A 15530-nucleotide genomic window follows, 5' to 3' on the forward strand; every position below is an offset into this window, starting at 1 on the left:
CCCTCTGAACTCAGAACAATAGCACCCAATTGCCAAGCAGCTGGAGTTGACCCTTACTCCTGCTGCAGGTAATCACCAGTAGCTTGTTCTCCCCATTAACCCTATTAAGTGGTTGATAACTGCTGTCTGCATATTGTATTTTTTTTACAGTTTGTATTGCTTTGCTAAAGCGGTGCTCCTGCACCATACAGCAGTGAGTGCTGTGAGCAATTCTTCAGCTCCCACAGCTGAGTGGGGCTTCTCTGGAAGGGCTCTGCCACTCCAGGAGCCAGCCCAGGGCCATATCTCTTACCCTGTTTGTGACAGCGGGGCACGCTCTGCTGCAGGTCAGCCAGCTTGTTGGCAGAAGGTGGCTGTGCATTTCACTCCTCTGCTGGCTACCCGTGATTCTCGATGCACATTATCCTTTATCCCTGTAAATGTCAGAGGGACGTGCCGTAGGCTTCTCAAGCTGTTGACGTCAGTGTCACTGTACACAGCTCACTGGTGGTTTTGTGTGTGCTCCTGCAACAGCACCATCTGCTTGGTGACTTCTTGAGGAGAGACCCATCAGGGCTTGTTGGTCCTTGGCTCGTCTTGGCTGCTGTCAGTATGTTTCACGAACACGTGTGTAACCTTAAAACCAGCCAAAGCAAAACTGGCATTGTTAAAGGAGCAATTATCCAGCAGCCCAGGCCTTGTGCTCCAGTGACCTCTTGCTCTTTTTTGAACTGTTGGTGCTTTTGTATTAACTCATACATCTCTTTTAATTGTATTTTTTGTGGATTATTAGCCTGTGTTACTGGCACTGCGTGTCGTCTAATGAAGCAACAACCACTGAGGTGCCAAGTGTCTCCTATGGATTAATTGAGGTCTTAAAGAAGGTGACTACCCATTGTGGAAAGATGATCAGCGTGAATCACTTATTTATCTCCTAGATACGTTTTTTCTCCTCCTTTTACTAATGCCGTTCTTGGTAGGAGATAAAAAATAAAAATCGAGTGAATGAAAGTGCAAGAGGTTCATAGTTGTTTGGGGGTACCCATGTCCAAATCTGCAATGTTTACATAGCGCTGCTACCTCTGCAGTAATAGCCCAGCATTGTCAAAGGTTCCTTTTCTGATCTTCGGGTTTTCACTTGTTCCTTGGATTAGTTATGTGTTTCTTTTATTTGCTACGTGGTTGTACAAGCTCAGTGTGATTTTGGCTGTGGTTCTGTGTCTGTATATTTCATTAGGAATAACTAGCAGTGGTTACAGACTGCCCTTTTAAAAAGCGTTTAATTTTTGTTCTGGAGTGGTGATTTGTTGCTTAAAGCTGCAAACTGAGGAACCTTGCTATCTCTGTTATTAGGGCTTCATTTTTAGATAATGGAAAATTGTTTTAATTCTTTCTAGTAATGTAATGCTTTGAGGTAGCGGGAGCTTTCTGTATGCTCTGTATTTTATCTTTTTACCATTTAATGGTCTGACTCCATTCAGAAACTGCTTCAGACTGCATATCATTTATGTTATTAATGGCAGTATTGATTTATAAGATCAACTTGAAAAAACATCTTGCTGTATTACAAGAAAGCTGTCAAAAGGATTAATGTGCTTTCTCTTTGTACGTCTTCTACCCACTGGAAATGGTGATCAAGTCAAATGTCAGTGGTTTATTATCCTTGCTCTGAGGAACTGTGTGTAATTACATATCCTGATACAGGGATGTTCTTTTTATGTTGGGGAATAGATATGCTGTTGCTGTGTTACCTGCAGATGTGGAGTGATTGCTGTGCAATGTTAACATAGAGATGACCTGTGGATAGGCCACAACAGCATGCTTTGTTTTTGTTTATTTCTTAACCTGCATGCAGAATAGATAGGGGTGTTATAGGTGAATAAAGGTTTAGGAGAGAACTGTGTTGCTTTCTGGAGCAGTTATTCTACTGTTAATGCAAGCTGCATGAAGCAATATAAATTGTTGATGTTTATGAGAAGTGTATATAAAAGTAGATATTTTCCCCATCCCTCTACCATCACAACTGAGATGCTTTAAATTTGATTTTCCTTCCTATAAACCTTTCTCTCCCTCCTTTCTTCCCCCCCAACCCCGACGTTATGTAGTTGATTTGATTCTCTGGATTGCTTTCCTCAAGCTCTAACTTGAGTTCATTTTGTTATGTGGTGACCACAGTTATGGATGACGCTCCCCCTGGCACTCAGGAGTACATTATGTTACGGCAAGATTCGATCCAATCTGCGGAATTAAAGAAAAAAGAGTCCCCTTTTCGTGCTAAGTGTCACGAAATCTTCTGCTGCCCACTGAAGCAAGTGCACCTCAAAGAGAACACAGAGCCGGAAGGTTTGTGGCACTATGGATCCATGTTCTGTTTGTTTCTATTCTTTTTCTTTTTCCATGTATGTCCCTAGAGTGTGCTGTGTGTTTCCCAGCCTGCGTCAGTACAGTGCAACTGATGCGGGAAGCGTGATGCACTCCATGTCCCCCTCTGCTTGCCTGTTAGTGTCTGATTCAGCTATCACAGGAGGCTATATAGCCATGAATGGTATCATTCTAGATGAGAAGTAAAATGACGCTGCTTTTTCTTAAATAAAGTTTGTTTGTTTCAGCTCTCATCATTACACACTGCCCTTTTTTTGGCTGCCAAAAGTTGCTTGCTACTTCAACAGCATCGATTGCTACTTAAACAGCATCAATTCTAAGCTGGTTCTTTGTAGTAACATTTCTGAAGCTGCACTCTGCTGAAAGTAATGGCACTTAGGCTCAGATTCAGCTTGTCCCCCAACACCTTTCACTCCATAAGGCTTCTGCATAGCGCTAGAGAATGCTCATGGCAGCTGTTCTTCGGCAAAGCAGGATGAAGTCTGTGTAATGCACGCCGGGTTGCATTTTGGAAAATGAAATGCATGCAGAGCAGAAAAAAAATGAGGAGAATGTTTTCCTTTTCAGAGAAAGCAAAGGTATGGTCTTTTCTCATGCTGTGTTCACTAATATGGACTTATTAATGAGGTATTCACATCTTTAACTTGTTGGTCTAGTGTACATAAGATAAAGCCAAATTTAATTCTATTTTTCTAAATATTTTATTGTTCCATGTGTGTTTCTCATTGTTGCTTCATATTCCAAGGCTTTAACTTTTTCATAAGATCCAGTGTCTGCCCAGACAAGCGATGCTGCTGCCGATAGATGTATGTTAAAATGAAACGTGTTTTTATTTATAAAAAATACATATAAATTTTGCTAAAATGGCATTTCTTTCTCACCTCACCACGAATATTAAATCTGACAGAAACATTGATGTAAGATGTGAGGGAGGTTTTTTGTTTTGGCGATACTGCAATCGAACATTAAAATTGGGTTTTGAAAGCACGGGGTCTAATTCTCCTCTCAGTTCCGGAGCTGATTCAATAGGAGTTTTGATTTCATAATTCTGAATTCAATAAACAACGAGTAAAGCTGAATCCCATAACACTCTTCTGGATTAACAAATATAATGAATTTCCTATCATCTGTCAGGATGTGTGTTGTTTGTGGGTAAATGATGAGCCCAGAACTGTTCATGTCAAGATCCTGTAGGAAGATGATGACAGCTGAGCTGCTAAAGGTACTCAGTATGCTTGGCAAATGGTATGTTGTGAATTGAAGGTTCTACGTGAGCTCTAAAGAAAAACGTGCTCTGTATCAAACAGATTTGGTCTCCAAAGTTTGCCTCATTGACCCATGTACTGTATTTCACAGTTTCTTTGAGCTCATGTAGAACTCCAGCAGAAGCTGATGGTCATTTCAGTGGAACTTACGCTGAGAGCTGGATTTCTTCTGGTGGAGAAATCTGGACTGGTTTGGCTACGATTGTGTGTGGTGGATAAATCCAGTTATGTGCAAATGACATGTTGAACAGGAAGATTTGTGCTGGGCCTTTTGTCTCCAGACTGTGTCTCCTGGGAACGTGGTTTGGTTCAGCACTGAGGATTTCAGGAGCTGCTGGGAGAAGCATGCAAAGTACAGGCTCAAGGTGAAGACCTGGAGACCATCAGATCTGCTGTGTTGTTGCCTGAAAGCCAATGGTTGCTCTTCTTAGGTTCTCCATAAATCTCCATACTGTCTCCTTCCAGCAGCTGTTATTCCCTCCGCAATGGTATATGGTATTGTTAATCATACTTACTGAAAATGTTTAGTTTTAAGGGGAAAACTTTTCATCTTTTACTGTGGTGTACGAGGATGAATGTTTCTTTTGCTTTCCCCTTTCCCCTGCTCCCTTCCTCCAGGAATTTTGCATTACTGACAGGGGAAGCCATGGTCCTATTGACTTACCCCACAATCAGCTGACTTGTGGGATATCGTTTCAGTGGAATTTTTATTGTTGCATGATTTATGCAAGTGTTTCTGAGAAATATGCTTCTAGCATGAGAAGGAAAATATGTTTGTGTCCTTTCAGCCTCTGCTGCAACTCAGATTGCCTAGGGCTGCATTGGTCTTTTCCTTTGAAATCTGTACATGGGCTGACAGTGGTGTTGGACCTCCTGAAAAGGCTGTGTGTCATCCTCGGTGGTTTGTTGGCATGAAGCTGAAAAACTGAATGAATTTATCCAAACCGAATGAAATTATCCAAACTGTGCTATCAGTGTAAATAGGAAAGAGTTGATTGGAGCCAATGGAGCAGCTGACAGAAACCCTATCTGGATACTTTATAGTGGGAGCCCAGCAGTCAATATCTCAGCTGTGCTGTGAGGATGAATGAGAAAAAAATGTTTAAGCCTTCTATGATAATACAATTTTCCCATCTTTGAAGATACTGGAAAGTACAGGAACTAAGTTGCAATCAGGAAACTTCCATTATGCCACTGTCCTATGAGAGGTTGTATGAAACACTGCAGACTTGAAAGACTCCTCAGAGAATACAAAAACATACTTTTTTTAACCTCCTGAACAGTGCCATAGGAACACACAGCAATTCCTGAGTGTTTCTAGCACTGCAACTCATCTGAATATTTAATGGTGAATTTCTTCTCTGCCTTTTAACCAGGTCTTCAGGTAGGGTAAATGCTCAGGCCACCCCTTTTATCGCTTCAGGATTTGGATCCCCTAAGCACGTGTGATTCTGTCAGGTAAAAGATTTTCTGGGCTTTCTGCAGGAGTGTTTGAGGAATGTTCTACTATTTGCTGAAATACTTGAACAGCACCTCACTCTGGTATTTGAAATAGGTGGTCAGTCCATCAGACTCATTTCTTGTATCTCAAGCCCGTTTCTAAAAGCAAGAGAAGGAATGAGAAAATGGATCTTTTTTTCCCAAAGTAGCCTGTGTTGGTTTCTTGTTCTTCTCCTGGCACCCAATGTGCCTGCTTGCAGTCTCAGCATTTTTCACAGCACCAATGTGCATCAGATACCCCTTAGCAGAGAAGACTGGTGTGTTTGATATCAACCTGGAGGAAGTATAAGAAATTCTTGGTCCAGTGACTATGGCAAACACAGCCTGTCTAAAGTAGTAGATTTGGAAGGAAGAAGAGGAAGAATGGGAAATCAAAACAGTATTATCTTCCCAAAAGTGGGAATTCCACTTGGTCCCATAACCAGCATTGTGACGTGTCAGTCTGGGCCACAGTTCAGATAATAAGCTGTTTCCTAATGCTATAAGATACTCTGGACTAAGTTAAAAGATGAACTTCTGCTTCATTCTGCATTTCAGCTCTGTTTTCTCAAAGTCATTCTACCATTGACAATGCTGTGGATCTCTGAATTGCAATAAAACAAGAGGAGCAGACATCCTTACCTGAACGCGAGGTCCTGTGGGCATTGAGTACTGTGTACAATTACATCCAAGCAGCAGCAACATACAGGGTGTTTTTGTAGCTTCCCTTAAGCCAGCAACACAGTGCTAGCAGGAGAAGGGCCATCTGAAGTACATTTTGCAGCTATTTGTTCTCTTAAATAGTTTAAACATAAGCTGCTGCTATCTGTATAAAACATGGTTACATAAAAGAAGTCTGCTCCTGGAAAACTAATTTGAGTTGTGTTATTACATCCAGAGGAGAAGAAATAATGAGAGAAATGTTTTTTAAAAGCACCCATTGGTTAGTCACAGGCACATAATCAGGAATCTTGGCCTCTTGCCCACAGTTCTGTTTTTGTGGTTTATTTTTAAATTTTTTTTTAACCTTTTTTCCTACATTTTTTGGTAACATTTAGTGTCCCTCCAGGCACATGTAACCTTTTTACACAAAATAGCAGGCAAGCATCACAAAATCTCTATTAGGTATAGGGAGAAGGAAATCTGGGATAGCAGCTGGTAATGAGCAAAGGCAGCTTTCCTTAACCACCAGGAAATCTGATTAGATAGAAAATGTTAAGGATGCTAATGGGAAGCAAGCAGCTTCGCCGTTGCCCTTGACGATGGCTTGTTATCTGGGTCCTTAGCAGTGGGATGAGTGGAGGGCGAGGAGGTAGGACACCAAAGCACATTAATGTGGAAGCTTGCCTTTCCTGCCTACCCTGTGTGCACACAGTTCTGTCACCAACAGAAATTCAGGAGCCTTCATGTTGTCATACTGAATGTCCCTTCAGTGTTTCGAGTGTTATATCACTGCTGATAGTACTGGTACTTGGCACTCTAATTATACGCTTTTTCTTCCAGACCAAATCAGGCCAATTAACTTGGCTCACTCATTTGATTGTATTAATACATGTGCATTTCTGTGCTTTGGAGAACAAGAAGGGGAGGAGAACCTGTATTTTGAATCGTTGAGAACTGTGAGAGGTTTTCAACTTCATAAATTGTTCAGAGCTGGAAAAAACTTAGTATTCCAGTGGAGAATAATAGATCTGAGCAATGTGAACCACAGGTACAGCCCACCTCATGTCTGAGGAGTACAGAGCCAGCACACGTGGCCATGAGACACCAAGGAAGGGTTCAGCATCTGTTGTGCAGGTCTGCCCAGCTGTGGATTTAAGCAGGACGAGCAGCTGCCTGGAAATGACACACTGGTTCACTGGATAAGGAAGGGCTCCTTCCCCTCTCAGTCCTCCTGTGGGGAATGCGAGGCTTTCCCTCTGCCTTGAGTCCTGGCATTGGCAAGAAGAAGCAGTGAGAGGTGCCTGAAACTTGTCCAATACTACGGGAAAGTAAGCTCTAAATTCTGTCTCTCTGGATACATGTGGAGCTGCTGCAGCTATGGGACCTTATCTGTTATGAAGGATGATCTAAAAGGAGGGGTACAGACCACAAAAGCCAAAGGTCTGAAGCTGCTGCAGTTATAATGGCTTTTTCTCCCAAAAGAGAAACCAACTTTGGCTCGAGTGATTAAATGATAACCTTTATTTCAGGGCAATGGGAGGCAGTGGTGACAACAGCACCCTTATTTTCTTCAGATGCTGAGTACATAAAGCGGAGCAGCTCAGTTCTGTGAGTGGCTGAGCCCTTTTGCCCTGATCCTCCAAAGCCTTTAAGCACATGATTAACTTTTAACATATGAGTGAACCCAGCAGAGTCAAAGAGAATGGGACGTGTTTAATGAGCTTACCTGAATACAGTCTGGGCCGCACTTGGGTTCAGGCTCCAGCAGCACAAATCCAGAGTAATTCCACCAGAATCCAAGATTTACTCAAAACATTTACTTGTCTGATCAGGTCCCCTTTGTAGAGTTTAATTTGATTTCTTCTTTTCTTATTTCCTTAGTTTATATGGTCCTTGTTGCTACAGTCACTCATGGCTGAGCATGCTTGTCCTCACAGCACTCCTGTGAAGAAGGGAAGTTTAATGTTTCCCATTAGAGAGAAGGAAGTGAAGGACTTGATTCTCAAAGCTATTTGGACATCTCATCAGTGTTAGTATCAATAACACTCCTACTGAATCAGCCGAGCGTTAAGTACTTAACTTTATCTTCTGAAGAGTTTGGGGGGTGACGCTCCTAGCTGTGCAGAGCTGGAAATCTCGCATCTCCTTAGATTCACACTTGGAATATGAGTTTTTCATCTCTCTCTTTGGCAGCAGCTCTGCACCAGCGGAGCTGCCTTCAGCCTTCCCTTCCTGCCTTCCTCTCGCCTCCTGCTGAGTACCAAAACAAGGGATGGGGAGAGAGCACGAGAAGCATCCAGCATGGCCAGGTTTCTATTTCAGCTTTTCCCTTATGCTGTGTTATACTACTTTTTCCATTTTCTACGCTTTACTTACTTTTCAACAAGTACTTGGCTCTACAGTTAGTCTTTATGCATCCAGCTGTGTGCTCTTACAGAAAACACCTCTTTCTAAGGTGGCTTATTTAAAAAATAAGATTGTTATTCCCTGTTTAAAGCTGTGGGCAGGAGCATCTCATTGTTGATAAAACATCTCTATCAGAAGAGATGAAAACAAAATGGAAGAAACAAAGATAGCCCAGGCACCATCTCTCTGCTAGAAGTAGAATTTCATACTCAGAGGTGCCGCTGCTTTTCCTGGTCTGGCCTGCAGCTCACAGAAGGGGAGTTCAGCTGGTGTTCAACGTCAGTGGTCTGGTGCTCACCCTGTTTGTGTAAGGTTTGTATAAGTAACGGCATTAGGAGCAGCATTAGCGCTCTTATTTCGAGACTGGATTTTAATTCTCAAGCTGGAGCTGGCCTAGTTGCTGAGCAGAACCTAGGGAGAGTTCTTACCTGTGTGCTCTTAGAGGCAAATGTTTTATCTGTGACATTTGCTATTTTGCTCTCATCTCAGAATAAATATTCATTATGGAGACAGTATCTGACACTTAGCATATTCAAAGTAGGATATTTAGACCAAATGAGTCACACGGATGTGCTTTTCTCATCCTATCTTTCAAAGGATTCTGAGAGCTTCAAAGAATGCTCCTTGTATGGAGGTAGGCCTTTGTCTTGCTGTTTTTTCCCTCCATGATTCTCCTGAGGAAGCATCAGACTTCAGTCTTCAAACTGTCCTCATTTTAAATCAGATGATGTAGTTCTTTATTAATGATAAAGGTTCTTCTTTGTACCTTATTCAGCTACACGGTCCATCATAATTATTGCACGACCCTTCATCAGCGGAAATGTCAGTAGTATTTAAATATTGACCTTTGGATTGAGAACACATCCCTTCCTCATGCTGTGCTAGGGTAGAACACCTCCAGAAACAAATTGTTGTTAAACTTCTTAGCTGCTACTGTAAAGTTTGTTCCTTTCCCAAGATGATAATTTACAAAACCATTTAGGCATGCTGCAGGAGAGCAAACTACAGAGATCCCCTAGCTGCTGTCCCCAATCTATGCAGCCCAATGTGTAGCTGTGTAAGGGTTATAATTGTTTCAGCAAAAACCAGCTTGAGTTGTTCACAGTGTTATGCTGTAGCTTTTGGTTTCGGGATTAGCTCAGCTGATACTTAGGGCTTTCTGCTTTGTTCCGTTGGCAATCTGAACTCTTGGTAACTGATACATCTGAATGAACATAAACGAAGGCAAAGCAACTTCAGGATTCATCAGAAAATCTTAACGGACCCCTCGCCTCCACGATTGTCAGGAGAAGAAAAGTTGTATGTTAACGCTGAAGCCAGATTGCTGTACTTAATCCTGCACACCCCAGAAGGATGAGGTCCACTTTGAAGGATGCCCATAAAGAGGGTGAGCTTAGGGTGTGCAGTGACACAGAGTAGGTGTAGACACGAACCCACTAGTTGACACAAAGAGGGACAAAAGAGCTTTGTTAATGCCTTTAAGCATGTTCACTAGAAGATAAGGAGATCAGGTCTTTTTCTAAACTGTGTTATTGCACGTTGTGTATTTGTCCTCCATAATGAAGCATTCCCAGGGTTCAGTACAAGACAGCCCTTCAACACTGGCACTTAGACACTTGCTGGGGTCCAGTTTGAGTGCTCTCAAGAACATTGAAGAGGTCCTCTGGTGCAGCAGGATTGGATGCTAGTTGCATCAGCATGTTTCTCCTGAAGGCAAATAGGTTTCCTTGCCTGCTCATTTCTGCCTGCCTGGCCGCTTTGTGCCTGGCTGAGAGGCCCACATCCTTCATGTCTCTGCTTTTGGGGAAGTCTGCCTTCTTGGAAAGTACTCACTTCAAACTCAGTCTGGTCTCCATGTGCTTTATGTGCTATATATTGATTCAAATGTATGGTGAGCGTGCTATGCAGCAGTGTGGAGTAATATTCTTTTATGATTGCATAAGCAAATCACTTTCGTCAATAACATTATTGTCTCCATTTATTTTTCTTCATTTTTCTTCAGCAAAGCTGAATAAACTACAGTTGTTCATCCCGGACATCTGTGAACACAACAGAGGTCCAAAGATTGCAGAAGGCCAGAGTTTTTCTAGAACGCTTATGGAAAATTGCTTTTGCAGTAGTTTGGGGGAAATCAGTTCTCAGAATCTTTCCAATTCCTTGTCCCCCCCACCTCCCTCCGCTGGTATTTGTCTACAAAGGTTTCCTGCTGTATGCAAATTCTTTGATTCTGCTTATATGTTAGTTAAGGAAAAACAAAAACAACCAAAAAAACAAAAACAAAAACAAACAAACAAAAAAAACCACATTTCCAGCATGGTGCAAAATATTTGCATATCTTCTTTTAAGCTAATCCTTGTCCTCCAGGACAGAAAGGTGTACTATCAAGCACGACCTGTTCAGGAAGACTGAGCGGGTGATTGCTGAGTATTGATTCCAGTGTGCTTCGTTGTTTTTGTCTGTCTGTGCTTGGAAGGTGAGGCAGACAGATCTTTTTTCTGAAAGGCTAAGATTATGGACAAGGTTGGTTAAACCCTGAAGATTACAAGAGATGTAAACATCTGACCTACAGCTGTATAATCAGCATGTGGCTTTATATCCTCTTCAAATGACACGATGTTCCTTGAACTCAGTGAGTGCAATTTGGAGACATGAAGAAGTCCTTTCTTGGGTGTCTTGGGTGCTCCCGATCTAAAGTTAGCTGTATGCCACGTTTCAGGTAAATGAAATAATTCTTACAATATTGATCGAGCAAGGCAAAACATGTATGACACTGGCCATGGATAAAAAAATATAGGTTTGTTACATCAAAGCTCAATTCAAAACAAACTTTCTTTTGATGTTGAGGAACTTTTTTTTAATGATATGCAGTTGCCACTAAAGTGGAAGTTCTACATTCTCTTAAGTTCAGATGGATGTTAACTTGAAAAATTCCTTTGTCCCTTGATAGTTTTCCTGCATAACAGACGAGGAGGTTATGTAAAATCACTTGTCTACTGAGCAAGCTGCCTTCAAGGCATGCTGATTTGCCCTGAGTCAACTGAGGAAGGCTAAGCAGATCACTGTAAGGTTCTCAAGTTAATGTGGACTCCTCTTTTAAGGTGACAATCTCCTAAAATTAGCAGGATGTTTTACAGATTTCTCTTGACTGTTTCATTGGCACTTGTATATACTTTCCAAAGGATGTTCATTTTGTGTGTAAATAGTACTTTTCTGAAATTCAGAATACAGGAGAACATTCTTTAGCACATGATGGCAGTGGGTGCTCAGCCTGTGAAGGCTGGTACCGTTGGGAACCCTGAGAACTCTGATGAGTTGATAGGTTATTTCTGCTAAATACACTTTAGAAGGTAAGCTGTCTTTTCATTTGCTGAAACATGCTAGAACCCCATTCCTATTAATTTTAATTCAAAGCAAGTTGCAAAAAAGAAAAAAAAAAAAAGAAAGATGGAGGAGAGATTGGGATGACAAATTATGGAAGGAGAATGAATATAAAAAAGACTTTTCTGGATGGAAACTGGAAAGTAAGTGAAAGGACAAAGACAGGACAGAGGTCTGTAGAGAAAGAAAAAATAATTAGTTAAGCAGCTGTAACTTTGTTTTGAACAACATTGTGTTTATTATGTCAACATTACCAGAAAAAAGCAGTCTGCTCTTCTTGGGTTGTTGGGCATCATGATGAGAAGAACCAACCACGTGGACCAGCAGCTCAGGGCACAGCAGCTTCTTCTCTAACTCCACGTTCACAGCTCTGAGAATACTACCGTGTTTATGGGATGATTTATTCATCTAAGCAGTGGGTCCTAAGCACACACATAGTTTTCCATACCCTCAAGCTCAAGAAAATTAATGTCAGCTCAAGAAAAAGAATGAAGTACGTTGACTTCTGAAGAACGCCAGTAGCTTATATCTGATCAGGTTTACTCACGGATGGACTCTTTAATTAGCACACATAAATGACAGAATTGTTTGTCGAAGAGGCTACCTGAGGAAAACCACAGAGGGGTAGCACTTGAATGGTTTGTTCCTGATCTTGTCTTTCCTGTAGGAAATCTTGTACTGTCTCAGCAGAATTGAAAAGGTGCCTTTTAAAAACTAATGTCTCAGAAGGACGTCTTTAAAAAAAATCTCCAGCCAAGTTTTTTTTTTCAGTGGCACTTTTTGTTGGTTTTTTTTTTGAATTTTATTGACAACTTTTAAAGTCATCTTGTTGAGAGGGATGCTGGCCTACATTTTTCATCATAGGTCCTTGGCTGGATTCTTATTTATGGATAAAATTGGACTTCAGTCAACCTAGGATGGAGGCAGGGAGAGTGGTTGTTGGCTTCAGGTCAATTTATCATCCAAGTTCTGCAATACATCCCCGAAGATTTCACCACATACATTTGAAAGGCAGCAGTGACTGAACTTGGTGTTGCAGGGGAGTTCTATATTTAGTCCTGCTCTCTTGCAAGGAGCTCTTTCCTGTTCAGATGCCAAACTCCCTACCTCTGTTCATTTCCCTCCCTCCCCCCCAGCAATCTTTCTGTATATCCTGTGTTTCATCAGTCATTTTATTTCCCTCCAAGTCATTATCTAAGCTCAGTCTATTCTTGCTCTGTGAAGTCCATCTTTTTGTTTAGTACTAGGGAAAGAAATACGGGAGGCAGAAGGTGGCTGGGGAAAGAGCATGCAGTAAAATGCTATCAGCTTATTAAGAAAGCTTTAGTTTAAAGGTTCAGTTGTACTGATGTGCTTCAGGATGGGACATCAAGACTGACTCTTGCAGTTGGTAGTTAGAGCAAATTCACAGATAGTTTACAGCTTCTTTATGGTCTTTAAAAATCGTACAAACAATGTTGTAGACTATGGGTTAGCTGATGTCTAATTTCTCCATTACTATAGCAAACAGAACTGGTTATTTTCTGTTAATGTAACTTGTTCAGATTGGCATTGCCTCATTTGAAGTCAGCGAATCTGGAAGCTGTGAAAGAAAAGGAATGGCAGGTATTAGCTGAGGACCTGACTCCCAGTGTTTTCTCCTAACTTCCTGAGGGACTTAACTACTCAAGGTTGGTTTTATTTCTGGTGCTGCCAAAAGTTCTTCGAATCCTCTGACACTCCATTAAGCTTAGCTGCAGTGAAGGTCCTATAAAGAACAAGTGATAATGGCTTTGCTGGCTTCAGCTACTCCAAATAGCACTTCTTCTCAGCAGTCTATTAAAACCAAGTGGGAGGGGAGGAAGAGGAAATCCATGTGCATAAAATGGAGAGATCTTATCTGAAAGTTTGTCCTCTGCAGCTTCTCAGGGAGTCTGGGACATGTACCTTGAAGACTTACGAAGAAACTGCTTTCATAAAATGTTGTTTTTTTTTTTTTAATTAAAAATTATGTAAATACAGTTCACCAAAAGAATGGGGTGTAACTGTGCCATGTAATTACATAGATCACATTTCATTAGAAACTTTACATTGAATGCATTGATTACTTCCATTTGGAGTCTCAATTCAGCTGATTTCTACATTTTTCTTTTTATTCCTAAAGGCTCTGCTTTCTGGTTTTGATACATGAAGAGCTGGAAATAGTTATAAACTTGAGACAACCTAAACCTAAATTGGTGTTAAAATCTATGTTCCTAAATGGCTTCTGGGTGCGAGATGACATTGAGTTGTGCAGTTTCTCTCTTAATGACCTCTGCTGGTTGTACTTCCTGAGCTTCTCTCTGCTGAGGAGATCTAGCTTAGTGGTCATGTAGTGGGAAGGACAGCTGAGTGCAACCATCACTAATATTTAATGCTTGAGACACTGTGAGAGTAGGTCAGTGCTGCTTCTGTAGCTGTGTGAAAGTCTCCTGAGCAGTTGCAGGAATCTTCATTGGAGTCTTCCTAGGCAGATATTTTGTTGGCTGTAGAAATGTCTCTCATTTTAAGCCATCTCATCCTGCACTTTCTGTAATAACCAAACTCTAAGCCAAGCTGGAAAATGAACCTACTCTTCCAAAACAGTTTTCTTGTTCCTTCTGCATAGGAGGACTCCATCCATTTTCTTTTTGGGAAAAAAAAAAACACCACCGTGTATTGTATTAGCAGTCCATGCGAGTCTGCCTTTTTAATCTCATTTACCCAAAGATGCAGCTTTCCATGGGTTGAAAAGTTCTTTCCTCAGACCAAAAAAAAAAAATTCTTCTTAATTTCTTAAAAAAAAATGTATTGACTGGAGACAGAATAGGAAAACCAGTGAATTTTCTTGGTCTCTTTCACTGTGCATCTCATTTGAAAAACTGTGTCCCCATGTCCATATCCGATCAGTAAGTTCAAGTCATACTGCATATGAACAAATACAGGTAAGATCTCCAGCCTCATTTGCTCAAACAGAGAACATTCACTCTGATACGGTAGTATTTGGCAGAGAGAATGACATCAATTTAAAATTAGTAAGTTCAAACTATGAATGAAGGAATTAATGGCAAAGAAATTGAAGTATATCAGAAAATGAGAGTGTAATTCCTTGTCTTTTACACGGATCATATTTTTAACCGCTTGGATGCCAGGAGTTCGTGGCCTGGAAGTTGAAAGATGAACCAACAGAGAAGCACTGGGAAATGTCCTCTTCACGGAGAAGAGGCTGTTGTGCTTGCTGACTGCTGCTGGCATGGATTCAGCTTTAAAAGATGCAACATTTACTGACCGGGTAGGATACCCTGCAACAGTAATTGCTGTATTCCCAGAGCACTGTATTTCCACTTAAGGATGCGATTTCATTAAGGTAATAGGTTTGTTTCGTATTTGTGCTAGATCGTTGACACCTTTCAGTGGTTGGAAGGAGCCTTTCAGTGACCTTAAATTATTATTTTAAGAATGTTTATCGCCTTTTAGTTTCCTTTGCGCTGAGGGCAAATAGAAGTCAGGTGTAATTGGGCTGCGCACTTCCTTAATAATTAACAAATATGTGAAATGGCTTCAGACAGTCTGGAGATTTTATTTTTTTCTGTAGCCTCTGTGCTATAATTAAGTCTATTAGTGTTGAATAAAGGGAGAGCCAGAAGTCTGCTCTTCTTTCTTACTGCGATTGAAGGAATAGCAATGCAGAGAACAGATTAGATTCTGCGCTGTATGTCAAATTGTTCTTCGCAGCAAAACTACTTGATGAGGAGAGTTAATGCAGAGGTGTTGTGACTAGGTGTTAAAAGTGCTGAGCAGTGTCATGTTTCTAATAAGTGCTGTGGGTTCACATCTCCGATTAAGCGGTGGGAGCTGGGGATTTAACAAGGGAAAAAAGATCTTTCTGTGCATGAATTGTGTATGAACTGAGCAGCACTCTGCGTAGAAGAGTATTACAGCAGGAAGTTCAGAGCTCACCTCACCCACAAAGCACTGTAG

At 41.2% G+C, this 15530-nt stretch overlaps 1 protein-coding gene across 2 annotated transcripts in view; it reads left to right on the top strand.

Moving 5' to 3' along the window:
- The window catches only part of FGF13 (fibroblast growth factor 13), a gene marked incomplete at both ends in the record, with an annotated part of 212833 nt that overhangs the window by 111791 nt on the left and 85512 nt on the right, over window positions 1-15530 (top strand). Inside the window, one exon of one of the 2 annotated variants that reach the window (XM_079542031.1) lies at window positions 2155-2322. The exons of the other annotated variant lie outside the window; for it this stretch is intronic. Coding sequence (XP_079398157.1) covers window positions 2155-2322 — 168 coding nt within the window. The remainder of the gene's footprint in view (window positions 1-2154; window positions 2323-15530) is intronic. 2 annotated transcript variants of the gene reach the window in all.

The sequence above is a fragment of the Tetrao urogallus genome (assembly GCF_951394365.1).
Source record: "Tetrao urogallus genome assembly, chromosome: 13".
Lineage (NCBI taxonomy): Eukaryota > Metazoa > Chordata > Aves > Galliformes > Phasianidae > Tetrao > Tetrao urogallus.